Here is a 16,531-nt window from a genome sequence, read left to right on the forward strand (position 1 = left end):
CTGAAGTCCACTGTAATTTCGGGTAATTTGTCCCTGATGAAGCACCGTAGCCAGTCGAGAAGAGAAAACACTTCAGGAGTGTTGCGTGCAGCCAATCGTCAGTACAAACCCAACAAGACTACATCTAGGCTGCGAGTGGGAGGGAGGAGTGGACTTGGGAAGCAAAACATGGCGAAATAACAAGTTTGGCGGCTATACCGCAGTTAGAAACTGCACCGATTCTGTCAGTGGCGGACTATGACTGCAAGTTCATAAAATCTGGACGCCGGAGATCGACAGCAGCGCTCAACTTTGAAGCGTCGAGTGCTCAGGCTTACAAGTATTACGGTGGCTGGCGACAACACAGTGCCTGCTCGTCTGCCCGTGTTTTCCCCCGGAAGGTTGGCAGTGCTAGGCGCGACTGTCAACACAGAAAATGGATGAAGAAGGAAAGGGAAAGTTTATTCTGGAAAAGACAATTTAGCTCGCTAGCTTAGCTGCGTTAGCCAGCCGGCCAGTTAAACATTAGATTAACCGCACACACCTGACTCGGTATTCGGATTATTTGTGCGCTCTGGACGAAACCCGGGGGGCGAATTTAAGTCGCGTTAACAAGTTTGACAACTGCAGCCGCAGGGAATCGCATTTGAAACGAGGCCCTTTTTTTCCATTTTTTTTTCCTCCCCACGCTCCTAATCTGTGACAAAATCCCGGGAGGTTTAAGGCCAGCGATGAGAGCCTGACGGTCGGTTCTGGTGCGGTGCGGACGGACCCGGGGACGCCATCACATCAGACGTTGCGTTCTCAGTAAAACAATCACTGCGCTGCTAAACCGTAAATAATAAAAAATAGCATACTTTATCAGTGTAAGTAGGAATGTTTCAGTGGTACACAACACCTGTCTGGTAGTTGTTTTTCTTCTCCCCCCTCGGTGACACGCATCGGTGTATCATATGTGAGATTAGCTGGGATGTTGGAGAGCAGGGGAGAAGCGGCGTCTTGTCAAAATGAACGCAGCAAGGTGTTCAACAACAGCGGAGGTGCTCTGCATTTGAAACCTGCCAGTTGTTAGATCGATATCAAATGGGCGGCTAACAGCGACGTTGACAGCCTGTCTAAAAAATCCTACTTTTTAAGTTGCATGCGATTTGATTAGCTGTCGCAGGCGGCATTTCTGTAAAACAAGTGCGAATAACATTTACAGCTTTCGGCCAGAGTTGACGTGAGCTAGCCAGCTGGGTGCGTCTGTCCGCTCTATCTGCGATGCATTTGCTAATCTAAGTGCTACAGCTCCTGCGTGTTGGACCGCCACTTTGCTGTATTTCCTCTGGGTTTAGGCCGTTATAAGCTCGCGTGATCGGCCGCTTAAATCCCCCTTAAGCACTTCTTGTCAAATAAGTGGCTAACTTATTAGCTAGCGTGATAAGTTTCGCCAGCTATGTCTGAAAACGCCCCCACAAGAAGCCTGGATGACATAGACCTCGCAGCTCTGAGGGTGAGTATTGTTATTACCAGATAAGTGAATTGTAAAATGATGGCAGACGGACTCATTAGATGTTATGTCATATGCCAGTTCGCCTCAGACACAAGCACGACCATTGAACACCCACGCGAAAAAAGTTAAGGTGGGATAAACATCAATCGGCCTGCGTTATAGGCAGTACAGTCTGTACACAAATCCTCCAAGTATATGTTGGGATTTCTCCCTTAAAGGACCACCTTACCCAGCCCTGACAATGTTAATTTGTAGGTTGAGGGGGAAGAAAAATAAGCACCAGTATCTATAAAACACTGGGCCACTGTGTGATTACATCATGTAATGGGAAGGCTGGTTTATTTAAACTACATTTTGTCTTCTGGTGGTATTTTCTTATGGAGGTTTATGACTCCATAAGAAAAAGGCACATCTTTCAATAACTGATAACATTCTAATATTGTAATATTGTTGATATAATGTAACATATCAGACTGTTTGTGAAGAAATTAGACCTGGAGTTTGTTCCTTTTGTATTTTAACTGGTGTCCCATTAAAGGTCCCAGTGTGAAAATCCTACATCCAACATTAGAAACTCTTTGAGAGGCAAGAAATCTGTCACGTCCCTTTTCACATTTCTCCCCATCACTATGGAAGCTGTCAAGAACATGCAGTATTTGATGTGGCAGTAAATCCACTTAAGACAGACCAGCTTTATGTGTGTGTGTATATATATATATATATATATATATATATATATATATATATATATATATGAAGAAGTGTTATAATGCATTCACTCAGTGCTTGTTTGAGAAGAATCTGTAATGTCTAATGTTTGACTGACTTTTGAATCCCCTTCTACAGTTAAAGTGATCAAAAGGCTACCCAATAACTCCAATTCAAACTATGTTTAAAATAATACCATTATTTTCTTGACAAAGTAAGAGGGTTTCATAAGATTCCCTCTGAAAAAGATGAGGAATTTCTAGTATTTCAGTGTAGCTCTCACATGGTAATGGGGCTAAACAGATCAGGATATTTTACCCAAATACTGATTGTTTGGGCAGGTTTGTCCTGTTTCCCTGACCTTCTTCTGAGGTTTCACCTAGAAATTTCACCTAAGCCTTCACTAACAACACAGGCAGATGTGACCTAGTTTCTAAAATTTGTAGTAATGATTTAATCTTGCAGTTCATTTAGTAATAATTTATTGTGTATTTAAATAGTGGATCTAGTAATTTAGGTAGCAGTTTGCTTATAAGAACAGTTGGGTAGGTGCAAAAAATGGCCCAGGGTTTGTTGCCCACCACAGCTGAGATGTGGAAATAAATAGTAGTTTGTTTGTGATTCTATCTATGGCTGGGTTTTCCACTGAAGAAAACTGACCGTGTGATGGCTGTGGCTCAGGTGGTAGAGCAGGTTGTCCATTAAATGCAGAGTTGGTTGTTTGATCCCTGGCTACATTTCCTTGGGCAAAACACTGACCCCCAATTGATCTCAATAGCATGACAGCTCTGCTACTATTGATTAATGAGTGAAACAGAACCTGTAAAGATGTGTCTTAGAGAATTTATACTTAATGCTGCACTAGGGAATAGTGATTAAGCAGGTCAATGACTAGTCATTTATTTTTAAGGTTAAGTTACTGGTGTGTTTGAACAGGGTAAACAATATTAATTTACCTAATTTTTTTCACATCTTAGAAGTTGCGCCACCAAAATCTACATGATAAGCCATCAGAATAAATAAGTGTCAAATTGTTTTTGTAGTTTTCTCAAATGACAGTTATATTTTGATATTTTGTTTACTGTCATTGTAACTCATTATCACTCATATATTTTAATTTGTCTAAAAGGGACATTGCACTATTATAAACATGAGCGTGAAACCCATTTAATGTAAATATGCCAGATTTAGCTCTATAGGCTAATTTTCCTCTGCAATCCATGGCAGGTTGATAGCACTGATCAACATTAAAAGAAAATCATCTGTGTGTGGAAAAACAAACAGAGCCATGTAACATACTGAACAGACATTAAGTACCACTTATTGTATAAAACTCAGAACAAAAAACAAAAGTAGATGCATCACAAAAACATAGAAGTATGCGTCAGATTATGACGGCGTGTTTATTTATTCTTGAGCGTTAACAGTCGTGTTTTCCTCCCCAATAAAGCTTTTTCAGGGTATGTTTAATTCAATATTTTTGCGTCAGTTTTTTACTGGCTAGCATTCTCCTTGTTACCTGCCTCGCGTTACAGCATATCTCTGGTGCTACCATCACTTCTTGAAAAACGTGATAGTGTGAAACTATTGGCAGGACAGTGAACTGCGTCATCCACATCTGCGCATATTTGTGGGTTTTGTACTTGAGGCTATGAAAAACAAACACAAAGGGACCTCACTCTTAGATTTTTTTAAAAAAGGGTTTGAAATTATTAAATGGGCTTTAAAAAAAATCAATGGCTCAATCACAGCATTTTAGCAGAAATTTGCTACACAGTACAGAAGGAGTCCAGCATTACATAACAACAGTTCACTGCAAACAGGCATCAACAAATTATTTATGCAGAAACACTTACATTGCCAATAGCAGGGGATAAAAGCAAGCGGGCCAACTGCACAACTGTATCGATTACAGGTGACATAATAAGTTACATATTTAAATGGTGAATGGACTGGTTCTTATGTAGGGCTTTTCTACTCTGCCTGAGCACTCAAAGCAATTTATACCGCTTGCCAACATTCACACAAATTCATACAAGTGCTTTATTCTATGTTTTTTAAATGTTTTCTATACAACACTCACACTCTGCTCAATGAATTGGAGCGGAACTTGGGGTTAGCATCTTGGCTAAGGCATGATTTGGCATGCAGACTGGAGCAGCCAAGAATCAAACTACCAACCTTCCTCTTAGTAAATGACCTGCTCAGCCTCCTGAGCAGCAGCCACTAGCCAATATGTAGAAATTTTAAATGAAATTGAGGTATTTTGTTACATTGCTACAGCCAAAAAGTCAATCATCTTAGCCAGCAACAACAATGATAATAATAAAGTTTATTTGTATAGGACTTGTTACAATGTTACAGGTAACATGTGCTTCCCGAAAATGAAGAATAGACTTTAGAACGATAACAATACAAAAATAGACTAAATTAAAATAAGCCGTGCAAGACTCAATTGTCAGTAAGGTAAAAGTGTAATAAAATAGCTGAAATATTGATAAAAGCTCTAGAAATGCTTGATTTGCACTTTTTTAAAAGGTTAAAACAAATCGCCTTGAGTCGACTGTTGTTGTGATTTGGTGCTATATAAATTGAATTGAATTGAATCTATATCCATTGCCTGTAATTTTTGTTATTCTTATTTTACACACATTTGATGTATATTCCAATTTAATAACAATAAAATTGTTCCCTGATTCTAATCGCTGAAGGCATGCGATGAGTTTTGATTATGATGATTGCTGCAGGTCTGTAACCACATCTTTTTCTTTTCTTAGAAAGACATCACCTCTTAGCAGTGTTGGTGTCATTGCAGGAAATAGTTTTCCTTCCTCTTTAACCATCACCACTATATTTTACAGTGCGTGCTGTTAAACCCAGCTTACCGTCTTTACTATTTGGCCCAATTATGTGCGTTAGTCACTGAGGTTCCCCTCCTTGTACCTGGGTACAGCCACATGGTTACAACCTCCCCCTTCTAGCCAAGTTTTACTGACACTTTGCTTGTTTTGCATTCACTGCAGACACTTTAATTGACTTTTTGCTGGTGGTGCTACTCTTTGAACATCACTGTACCCTTCCCCCTTCCATCATATCTTTCCTCTCATCCCACTCTGTGCTTACGTGGGTGAAGATGCCGTCTCTGCCTCGCCACCCACTCTATCGTTGCGTTATTGCCTTTAATACCATGGGGATTTATTCCCCCCCCTCCTGTTTTGCGTTACCATTTCCCCACTTTTCTGTCCTCTATACTTAACATGTTTATCTCATCATATAACCATGTGTATTGAATCTTTGGTCATTTCCCCGATATACTGCCAAGTTTTCCCAATCATGCTGTTCTTTATCGTAATTCCTTGTCCTAAAGGAAAATCTTCTCCTCCCTGTTGAAGGCGTAAAAACCCCATCATTGGAAATGGATGAAAGCAGGATAGGTCATGGTGTACATTCTAAACCCAAAGCAGCAGTCTCACCACCCACACATCTTCTTAAAGCCATATTGAAATTGCATGAAAGTGGAACTGCTTGTCATTTCCCTTGTCTCTTGGGGGGGAGGGGGGGAGGGGGTTGCATAATTGAGTCAAAGCAACCTACTCATTATTAGTGTCGGTGAAATATGTGTTCGTGGTACTGAAACACAGAATGAACAGATGAAGAAAAAGGCAGAAGTTTTATGTCAGTATTGTCAGAATCTGTCTTTGTATATCTAATCTAGTATCAATATTTAGTGTCTCTGAGTGTCTGCTTCCCCCGTGTAAAGTTTTGTGGGTGGCAGAGAACACTGAGTTTAGATCTTTTGTATGGAAATATGTAATTGTGATATTGTCTCCGGTGTACACAGTGGAAGCCACTGGGATTGCTGTTATTTGTTTTTGTCTGTGGTCTCTGTTCTGCACAAGCCCATGTGCTTTATGTGGTTTTATGACACTGTTCTTAAGGGGTATAGATCTGTAGCTACGCTTACATCTAATGATAGTACACAACTTCTGAAATTGCAGTGATAAAAAAAAAATTACACAGATCTTTCTTTGTCTTCAGCGGGGCCTCAGCATTGTTTGGTTTTCAGCCTCGTGTTAATTTAGCCTTTATGCTAATATAACCGCTGGTTGATTGCAGCTGTTTCAAGAACAGGTGAAGTTTAGCGGGGTGCTAGTATTTAAGGGTTAGTCTTTACCGAAGAAGTACGAGCGCAGCAACATGAAATGCAACCTGCACTTGGGGTCGGCATTGAAGTGTAAATGTGGAGGATTCAAAGAAGAACAAAGCAAGCATCACCCACTTAAAAACAAAAATAAATGTGGTGTGCTTTGAGTGCAGTCATTGTAATTTTGCCTTTTCCCAAATGTTGAAAGAGAAAAGTGAATTAGGTTTGTTTTTATTGAAATGCTTTCTGTCTTTAGTATGTCAAGCTGATGTGGATTAAATGTCTGATGTATCTTAATTTGCTCTGCCTGTCTACTGTAAGACATTTTAAACTCCTGCTGTCTCCACTAGGATCCAGCAGGAATCTTCGAGCTGGTCGAGGTCGTTGGCAATGGCACATATGGACAGGTGTACAAGGTGAGCCATGATGCCCTTGTGACATATGAGTAATGCACGAATTCTAATGGAGAATAAAAAATTCAGTGCCTGAATTATCACTTGTGCATTGCGTGAGCATTTTGGATTGTTGCTGCAAAGCCTCCTTCAGTGTCTGTTCTTTAAACGTTCTGTACATTAACTTCTTAGATTACAGCAGATTTAGCCCACTGCCATGTCAGTGAAAATTTCAGCTATCAGGCTGTTAAATTTAAAGTGGCAGTGACGGGAAGATAAGGCACTCTAGTAAAAAGAAATGTAAATTAAGAACAGGAAAATGATGTGAAGAAGCAATTAGCCACACTTAATGGAACAAATTCAAAGAGTTCCAGGAAGATAGAATCTAAGATTCACTTTAAATTTTACTGATTAGTGTTACAATGATTCAACTTGCTTTTTGTTCAGGGACGTCACGTGAAGACGGGCCAGCTGGCTGCCATCAAGGTGATGGATGTTACAGAGGAGGAAGAAGAGGAGATCAAGGCTGAAATAAACATGCTGAAAAAATACAGCCACCACCGCAACATAGCCACATACTACGGTGCCTTTGTCAAGAAGAGTCCGCCGGGACACGACGACCAGCTTTGGGTCTGTCTGCCACTGTGTCGGGGCTGATGGTTTAATGGTTGCAAGCCTCATTAATTGTTCTAAGTGAGATGTGTTTGTTTCCTCATAGCTGGTGATGGAGTTTTGTGGGGCGGGGTCAGTGACCGACCTGGTGAAAAACACTAAGGGCAGCTCTCTAAAGGAGGACTGGATTGCTTACATCTGCAGAGAGATCCTAAGGGTGAGAAATCAAGACGCCATGTTTAGCCACAATGCCAAAGGGTTGACAGACCACACTCCTCCACATACTAGTGAAGTTTTGTCACTTGCACAGTTGTCACTTTATTGTAGTGTCAAAGTCTGTCCAGAGACAGATGGACCAATAAACACTTGGGAAAGTACTTAAAATCACCTATGCGCTGGTTCCCACAGAAGTACATTCCTCCCTGACTAGATTTTTTTGTCAAGATAAGGCACACACGTAGGCAAACTCAAGGTGAAAACAAAGCCAGCTGTGGTAGCAGGGCAGGTGAATACTACTAATTACAGCTTTTATACAGTACGCAGGGTTGTACTACACCATTTCACAACCTCAAATCCAACTGCTAAGCCTCATGTGTGACTGTAATTTTGCACATTTGTGATGTTATCACATTTTTAAGAGCAGTCCAAAGATGTGTGGATAACACAGAAAGCCGATAAACTGCTCAACGCTGCTATTGTGTTTGTGCTTGTCAGAGCAGGTATCTACAAGGCCACATTTTGCCAGGCTGACACACACACACACTTTCTGTTTTTGCCACTAACGTGTGTGCAGCAGAGCTCGTTACATACTGACCTTTTTTTTTTTTTTTGTCTTGTTTTTATATGAACAGGGTCTCTCTCACCTCCATGCCCATAAAGTTATCCACAGAGACATCAAGGGCCAGAACGTTCTGCTAACAGAGAATGCAGAGGTCAAACTGGGTATGTTAGTTTTGATAGTGTGCATTACTAACGCAGACCCAGTCTCGGACCCTTTTCTGACTCTTATTTCTCGTTTCTTTTTTTCGCTTTCAGTCGATTTTGGGGTCAGCGCCCAGTTGGACAGGACAGTTGGGCGAAGAAACACCTTTATTGGCACACCGTACTGGATGGCACCTGAGGTCATTGCCTGCGATGAGAATCCTGACTCCACCTATGACTACAGGGTAACACCAGCCACAGTATTGTTTATGTGCAGTATGTTGTAAGAACAAAGCACAAGGCTGACCCTGGGCCCCTGTGTATTTTGCAGAGTGATATTTGGTCCTTGGGAATCACAGCTATTGAGATGGCCGAAGGAGCTCCTCGTAAGTGTCTTCGTAACCTTTGCAAGCTATTTTTTTTAACCTGTTTTTGTTAAATAGTGCATATTAACATAGCAACAGATAACTCATAATTTCAAAGCCCATTCTACAAGACGTCATGAATGAGCCTGTCTTGCATATGCAGCCCTGTTGTCTGTATCTTCAGATGGACGGCTGACTCACTGTAATCAAGGTAGTGAAGTTGTGAGCTGCCAGTTGGCTTGTGGAGGCTGCTTGTACAGATCTCTCCAGTTTGCTTAGCAGGGAGCTTTGTCTGCATGGAAATTTGGTGTTAAATGCAAAGAAACTAAGAAAAATCTCACTGAGGAGTAGCAGCTAAAAAGTTTGGTAAAGAAGGTGTCGAACAGTAGCTCAACACAAGTAGCTTATAGTGGCTAGTGCGCTCCTACATTTGATAAGTGGGTGGTTGTTTTCAAACTGATATATGTGCAGAGTTTGAGAGTAGAAGGCTCGAGTCATTCACTGGCTGGTGTGGTTTTGTGACACCATTCAGTATGAAGCCTACAGAAAACTGGTGTGTAAATTTGAACCCTTGAGTGAAATGTTGACATCACAACGAGTCCCTTTAGACCAGGGGTGGGCAATTCCAGGCCCCGAGGGCCGGTGTCCCTGCAGGTTTTAGATCTCACCTTGGGTCAACACACCTGAATCACACGATTAGTTCGTTACCAGGCCTCTGGAGAACATCAGGACATGTTGAGGAGCTAATTTAGCCATTTAAATCAGCTGTGTTGGTTCGAGGACACATGTAAAACCTGCAGGGACACCGGCCCTCGGTGCCCACCCCTGCTTTAGACCCTTCTGAAAGTTCAGAAAGCTCCTGCAGATCATGATGTTGCTGCTGTGAATGACACGCGGCACACAGACCAACTGTCAAGCTAGTGTTGTACCGTGATAAATTATGCAGCATGTACTGACTGTATCAGGCTGATAACTGAAGTTTGGTTTCCACTAATAAAGCGATCAGCTAGCCTCTATTTTTAAAAATGGTTGCTTTTGATAGTAATGCTGAAACTGTTTGTCAGTTGATTTTTATTTATATTTAAGTTGAAGTATAGTTTGTATAGTTAGTGTATATTGTCAAATACTAGAATTTCATACTCAGTACTGATACCCAGGAAAATGCATATAGATACTTGATACAAATTTCAAAACCACGAGAAGCATTTCTTTTAATGAAGGTTAAAACAATGCAAATGATAAGATCAATAACATTGTGAGTAAGTTGTCTGCTGTAGTGTTAAAAAAAAAAAAAAAAAAAAAAGGAACAACATAACTGTGTGTTGTATATCGAATAGAGATTAAGTAGGTTAACAATTATGCTAACTGTTTAAAACTTCAGTATTGTTGAAACAGGACCTTTACTGGCCGCTTGATATTCCTCCTGAAATGTTGTTTGGTGCTGTGAGCGTCAGCTGTTCAGCTGTTAGTGAGAGGAGGGGCTGTGTGCCTGCCTGTCTGCAGCAGTGCTGTGTGAAGTTTTGTGTCGACTGGAGGAGGCAATGATGGCACTATTTATAGCAATGCAAATGAGTATGTAATAGTAATGTTGAGTATTGATTAGTATAATTGGTGTCAATTTAATATACTTTTAAAAAAAATATAATATTGCCAACCCTAAATGCAAGACGGGTTTTATGAATCTGCTAACACCTGCTTAAAAGTGTAATAAAAGCATAATAACGATGCTAAAGCCCACACTGGCCTTGGCTCTCTTTGTTATATTCTATAACAACATGATGGGCATTATAGTCAGTTATTAGTTCTGAATGTTGAATTTGCTCTTTATTACCATAATCAATATTCTTCCAAGTAAACATTATTCTTAATTAGGTTAAATAGTCACAGTAGTAGTTAAATATCTGCACTTGGTGTTTTTATTTCTGTACTGATCACATGACCTAAATTTACTGGGAATTCATCCATCATCAACAGGGTTGGCGAGGATTCTGTATGATATTTGTCACAGTTTCACTGGGATGGTTTTATTGTGCCGGTTCTAGTAATGTGCTCACGATCCTTGCAGGGTGAATCAAAGCATTGGTTGCACAGTATGCTCACTCCTTGCTCATCTTTAGCTCTTTTTTTTTTTTTTTACCTCCTAAAGGTAATTGTTTGAGTGTAGAGCTTTTGGACTGTCTGTAGTAGAACACTGAAGGGGACAGGGGCAGGTAACTGTTTGCACAAAATAATTTCTACTCCCGGGATTTTTAGAAAAGTGCCAGCATTGTGTCAGTGGGTGAGCCATTTCTTTAGTGCGTGTTATATGGAGCACGTTCTCACTGTGATTCCTGTGGTTTGCGCATACTTTAAAATGCTGAAATGAAAATTTCCTCTTTCCTGCCTCAGTCACGTTGGATATGTCCTAAAGACTGTGTTACAAAAGCCTATTTACTGTGAAAGTCTAAAGCTAACCAGTCAGGTTTAGCTACCTACCTACGCTGGGAACACAATGACTCACAGTCCTTGTTCTTACATTCAGTGTAACAATAAGCCTGAGGCACTGGGAAAGATTGGATAACAGCAGCTGTAACCATGTTTGAGGATGCAGAAAACATGTATAATGGTGGCATGTGTTATTCACAAACTGCCACATGTGGAAGTGGATGATACTCTAACATTACCCTCATTCTGATGTGCTCTTTCTTTTGTAAATCGGCTCACAGCATGGACCAAAAGATTTAACTCCAGTAATCTCCTTTATTTCTTTAGCCTTGTGTGACATGCACCCAATGAGAGCCCTCTTCCTGATCCCCAGGAACCCCCCTCCAAAACTTAAATCGAAGAAGTGGTGAGTTATCAGCCTTATCAGTGCCTTATATCAAAGTGTTTGAAAAGCCTTTTTTTTTTTTTCTTAGCACGTGTTGGATTGTGCATTCAATAAACACTGTTCTAGCATATTTCCATCTGTGTAATAAACTGGTAGCAGACTGCCTCACTGCAGACTTTGTAATTGTTATCACTTTGCATTAAATTGAAATAATAATTCAATAATTTATGAACTACAGCCAACAAATAAACGTAGTCTATTGTGATGGCAAAAAAGTGGGTCAATGCAGGAAGGCACGGTTTACATGCGATGTAGTAGTGTAGTCACTTTGCGTATCAGGTTACTGCTGTATGTGATGTGTGGATGGTAGAAAAAATTGCAGGACGATGTCCAGTTTCCAAAATGTTGTGCATCAGGTTAAATTGAGTCCATTTGCGATAGCTGCTTCTCCCTCAGATTTCAAAGCATTAAAGGTCGTGCACTTGTTCCCCTTATGAGCCAGATTTGATTGCTTGCAATTTGTCATATTTTCTCCTACCCGCTACTTTTCCTGCTAGTCGTTAATGGACCCACTTAGTAGGGCTTATCCTCACACAGGATTAAAAATGCAATGTTTCTTCCACAGTTTTTATAATTGTCATGGAAAAAAAAGCTGCTGCCAATGTTCTACCGATAGTTGAGTATTTAAAAAATAAGTAGGGGACAGAGCCAGGTGCATGATCAGGTGAATACAATGGACATTAATGACCTCATACACATACCAGTAATTACACAGTTACTATACTGTGCTGCATTGCATTAAATTTTATTTAAAAGTGATCATGTGGTTTATGGTCCTATTTTAATAAAACTCAGTGAGAAGACCAGCAGGTAGTAAAATCGTTAATCAGATTGTTTGTTTATGTCCTTATTTTTATTTATTTATTTTTTTACTGGTTAACCACAGCGACTAGCCCCCCCATCAGTGAAAGTAATTTTTGAAAAGGCAATAGTCACACAATGGTGCAAGCATTAACTGCAAAACTTAACAGCTTAGTTCACATTGGACTAACAGAGGAACATTTCTAAAAAGGTCTTTTATTTCTAAAATACTGATTAAAAAGTATTCCTACCCCGCTATATGTGAAAAGATCCGCTTGAATTTCTCATTGTTGTTGAATCTGTATTCTGTGCAGTACTGGTCCAACTATCAGCTTGCCTCCTGCTCAAGTTTTCTTATCTTCTAACCTTCCTCGTCCTGCCAGGTCCAAGAAATTTATTGACTTTATAGAGAGCTGCCTTGTGAAGACATATCCCAGCCGGCCATCCACGGAGCAGCTGCTCAAGCATTCCTTCATCAGGGATCAGCCCACTGAACGCCAGGTCCGAATTCAACTCAAAGACCATATTGACCGTACACGCAAAAAAAGGGGAGAGAAGGGTAAGCAAGTGTAGCACCAGCTTTGTAGAGTGTTCACACGTGGTCAGCATAAACATTCATATTAGAGTGACTTGAATTCATTTTAGTTTTTCAATTTTTTTCACAGAAGAAACAGAGTACGAGTACAGTGGTAGTGATGAAGAGGAGGACAATCGTGGAGATGACAGAGAGTCAAGGTAATTTTAACATTTCTGTCACAGGACACTTTTTGACTTGTTTGAGTTTTTTTTCACCCATATCTTAATTTTTTGGTCTTCAGTTCAATCCTCAATGTGCCGGGTGAGTCCACCTTGCGGCGGGACTTCCAGCGTCTGCAGCAGGAGAACAAAGAGCGCTCGGAGGCTCACAAGAGGCAGCAGGCCCAACTGGCAGCTCAGCGCCGGGACCCCGAGGAGCACAAGAGGCAACTGTTGCATGACCGACAGAAACGCATCGAAGAACAGAAGGAACAGCGTCGCAGACTTGAAGAGGTAAAATTGAACCTTTTTTAACATTAAGAGATATACGCTTATTCGTTTCGTTGGCAGTAATTGGAATGATACCCTCTGTGCTAAATCTGGATGTCAGAACAGGAAGCTTGGCCTCTCTAAACTTAAAAAAAAGATTTGTATACAGTAAAACATTTGCTACATTGTGACTGTAGAGGGTTAGTTACGGCTCAGACCCGTCCCTAAAGTAAGCTGAGACTTTATCTATTCCAGAAGTTGGGAAATGATTGTGTCATAACGGCTAAATCATTAAAAATCATTAAATATAACCTATAACAAAACAACTTGAAGAAAAAAATACAAACACAATGAAATAAAATACAATGACGTCAAAGAAACTGCTTGGTGTCACTTTTACACTTTAGGTTTTGTATAGATTAGACAAGCACATTCAGAATCCCTGGTAGGTGTGTTTTTGAGCATTTGCCAGTCATTATGCTAATCTGGTTAATTACTAGCTTAAGCTTCATGCTTATCCCACAAACATGAGTCTTATAGCAAAAGAGCAGGTGGGCATTTTCGCCCAGCTGTCACTGGGGGCTGCTGGATCTGGGTTCGCTGTTTTGCCACGACTAAAACTAGTCATTAATGTTTATCTTTTGTAGTTTATTTATTGATGCACGCAGTTTTCTAAAGCTGATAACCAGCCATTCTTTTAGGAAGATGGCCTTCTAAAGTGAATAAAGCATTAATTTTAAAATAGTCATGATGCAAAATATTTACTGCAGCTTGTCGTGGGCTTGTTCGAGACAAGAATCATTTCCTGTGACTGAGAATTGAACTTTTAAATGGATTCCACCTTAGATAAGAACGAGGAAACACTGATTTGGAGGCCTGTGTTTTTAGAAGTGCTTGTTCTTTTCTTAGATATTAATATTGTGTTTACCCCACATTTGCACAACTGCTTTGCTGCTTATCGTCAGATTTGAGTTGAGCACATGTAAGAGTAACAATGTTTAAATAGTTTAGATGTTGAAATTGGCCAGTGAGACAGACACATCAGTACACTCACCTCCAGCTCCTTAAAAACACAACAGTGAGTTATTCTATCGCTAAACATTTGCTGATCTGAAATTGTAGACTAGAAGAAGGTATTCTGAAGCGATGGAGTTTACAAAATGTATCGTCATTACGTTTTTTTTCTTCTCAATTTGGAATCGATGATTGCTCAATTACATTAGTGATAGTGACCCAAGATCGAGTGCTCTACACTAACCTTACCTCAGCACCGAGGGCTGCTTGTGTTATTTAATAATGTAAGAAAACCATTTATGTGTGATGAGTGGAAGAGGATGAATGAATGGATTTTTTGCAGTAGAGTGTAATAAAGAAATGAAGCAAAAAAATATTAATGACCACACATTTCCAGATCTGAATCACTGGAAATGAAATGCTCTTATGCTTTTTCTTTCAGTACCTTCATTCACAATGTTTCAGCCCTGAACAGTCTTTCACTTAACACTGTATATTTTTAGAAGTACAGCATTGTACTTCTAACAGTAGCTGACATAGTGTTGATATATCCACCCCTTCAAAGCTTACAGACAATAAATTGTATGAAAACGTTGTCTTTGTTGCACGGCATCTGAACTTCCTTTGAAGCTGACACACAGTCAGGATTTGACAGGATGTTATGTTAGACATTATTAATGAAAAGGCTGAGCATGTTGCTAAATACTTTGAAAGACATGCCTGCATAACCCAGTGAATTAGAGATGAGGTGGGGGGGACTGCAAACCGTGAAATCTTTGGGGAGTTCAGTAGGATTTGATGGAGGCACATGTTAGCGCACCTATACTGCTTTTGTTGCTGTAATCGTTGTGCAGCATTGGTAAGGGGTTTTAACTACAGTGAGGGTGGGCTCTAATGAACCTTCACCTCCATGTCTATCTTATTTACCTCTTTTGTCCACCGCTAAAGTGTCAGCGATGACTGAGTGTACGAGTGCGTTTGAGTGCCGCTGCCAAGTCGCAGGGCTCTCGTTTCCCCACAAAGAACAAATCTTTGTGTTTCAGTCTCCGTTTAGAAAAAGGCAGATAAAAAGCGCCCCCAGTCAAAAGTGAAAAACTGTCACTTCAAGTTTGAATCAAAGCAGTACACTCAAAAGATGATTAGGATGCATTAGGTGTGTGTGTGTTTGTGAGAATGACTCACAGCTTTCTTTCTCTGCCCTGTACTTGTGCAGCCCCCCCCCCCCCCCCCCCCCCCCCCCCCCTCATATCTTTGCAGGGGAGAATTTTCTTAACAGCAGGCTAATTTCTCTGTGCAGCCACATCCTCTGTGCTCATTACTCTTTTTCCTGTCACCCTTCTCTCCCAGCAACAGAGAAAACAGGGAGAGATGGTGAGGCAGCAAGAAAAGGGTCCCCATCGGAGACTTGACGATATGAGACGGGAGGAAGATAGGAGGCTGGCAGAGAGGGAGCAGGTAACCAACCACAGGAGGAGTGGGATTGCAGTCAGCCAATCGGAGCAAAGTGTAGGCGTGTCCAGCGGCAACACTGCGCAGGTTGCTCTGGTGGTGAAATTCCAGGAGTAGGTTGCCATAGCAGCAAGGGTCTAAATTAGTGTATTTACTCAGAGATGAGTTTTCTGTGGGTGAGCTCTCTGCGCCTCTTATGCTGTTTCCAGTCTACCCTCAGTAAAACAAGAGTCTGGCATCATGGCACAGTCACCTTTTAGTGCCAAATACCCCCTTTTTAAAATATCAGCCTGGTACCTTAGATCAGTCACAGTGTCCTGATAAATATTTACATTCACTGACATTCATTTTAAATTTAGACACTTCTCACGGTCTGCGTTTAGTGCTGACAGTATGTTTTATTGGTCATTTGATTTGTCTCTGTTGCAGCTTCTTAACATGGGTGGTGATTGTTTTGAGACTAAAATTGTTGATTTTAGTCCATGCAACACATGGTTTCTGTTACTGGATTGACATTACATAACTCTGCTTCTATGTTCTTTCCCCTCCCCCAATCATGCTCTCATTCCTCCTTCATCACCTCAATGTTTATCATTCCTCCCTTGTTACCTTTCCTCAGGAGTTTATCAGGCATAAGTTAGAAGAGGAGCAGCGGCAGTTAGAAATCCTCCAACAGCAGTTGCTTCAGGAGCAAGCGCTGTTAATGGTAACTAGTCCTTATTACTCCTTAATCATTTCCTCTTCAAACTGCAGAGACTTGCACATTCATCTCCTGGT

At 40.7% G+C, this 16,531-nt stretch overlaps 1 protein-coding gene across 4 annotated transcripts in view; it reads left to right on the plus strand.

Moving 5' to 3' along the window:
* The first annotated feature begins 54 nt into the window (after nucleotides 1–54).
* Nucleotides 55–16,531, plus strand: part of mink1 (misshapen-like kinase 1) — a 32,276-nt gene continuing 15,799 nt past the window's right edge. For 3 of the 4 annotated variants that reach the window (XM_013265106.3, XM_013265108.3, XM_005472040.4), the window contains exons 1-13: nucleotides 56–1,474; nucleotides 6,677–6,742; nucleotides 7,166–7,348; nucleotides 7,437–7,547; nucleotides 8,182–8,272; nucleotides 8,366–8,496; nucleotides 8,583–8,637; nucleotides 11,368–11,446; nucleotides 12,670–12,845; nucleotides 12,952–13,021; nucleotides 13,105–13,315; nucleotides 15,653–15,760; nucleotides 16,374–16,460. In XM_013265106.3, the coding sequence (XP_013120560.1) occupies nucleotides 1,418–1,474; nucleotides 6,677–6,742; nucleotides 7,166–7,348; nucleotides 7,437–7,547; nucleotides 8,182–8,272; nucleotides 8,366–8,496; nucleotides 8,583–8,637; nucleotides 11,368–11,446; nucleotides 12,670–12,845; nucleotides 12,952–13,021; nucleotides 13,105–13,315; nucleotides 15,653–15,760; nucleotides 16,374–16,460 (1,425 nt within the window). In that variant the 5' untranslated portion in view covers nucleotides 56–1,417. Of the gene's footprint in view, nucleotides 1,475–6,676; nucleotides 6,743–7,165; nucleotides 7,349–7,436; nucleotides 7,548–8,181; nucleotides 8,273–8,365; nucleotides 8,497–8,582; nucleotides 8,638–11,367; nucleotides 11,447–12,669; nucleotides 12,846–12,951; nucleotides 13,022–13,104; nucleotides 13,316–15,652; nucleotides 15,761–16,373; nucleotides 16,461–16,531 lie in introns of all 4 variants that reach the window. The other variant, XM_013265107.3, reaches the window with a different exon arrangement.

This window comes from Oreochromis niloticus, linkage group LG10 (assembly GCF_001858045.2).
Source record: "Oreochromis niloticus isolate F11D_XX linkage group LG10, O_niloticus_UMD_NMBU, whole genome shotgun sequence".
Classification (NCBI taxonomy): domain Eukaryota; kingdom Metazoa; phylum Chordata; class Actinopteri; order Cichliformes; family Cichlidae; genus Oreochromis; species Oreochromis niloticus.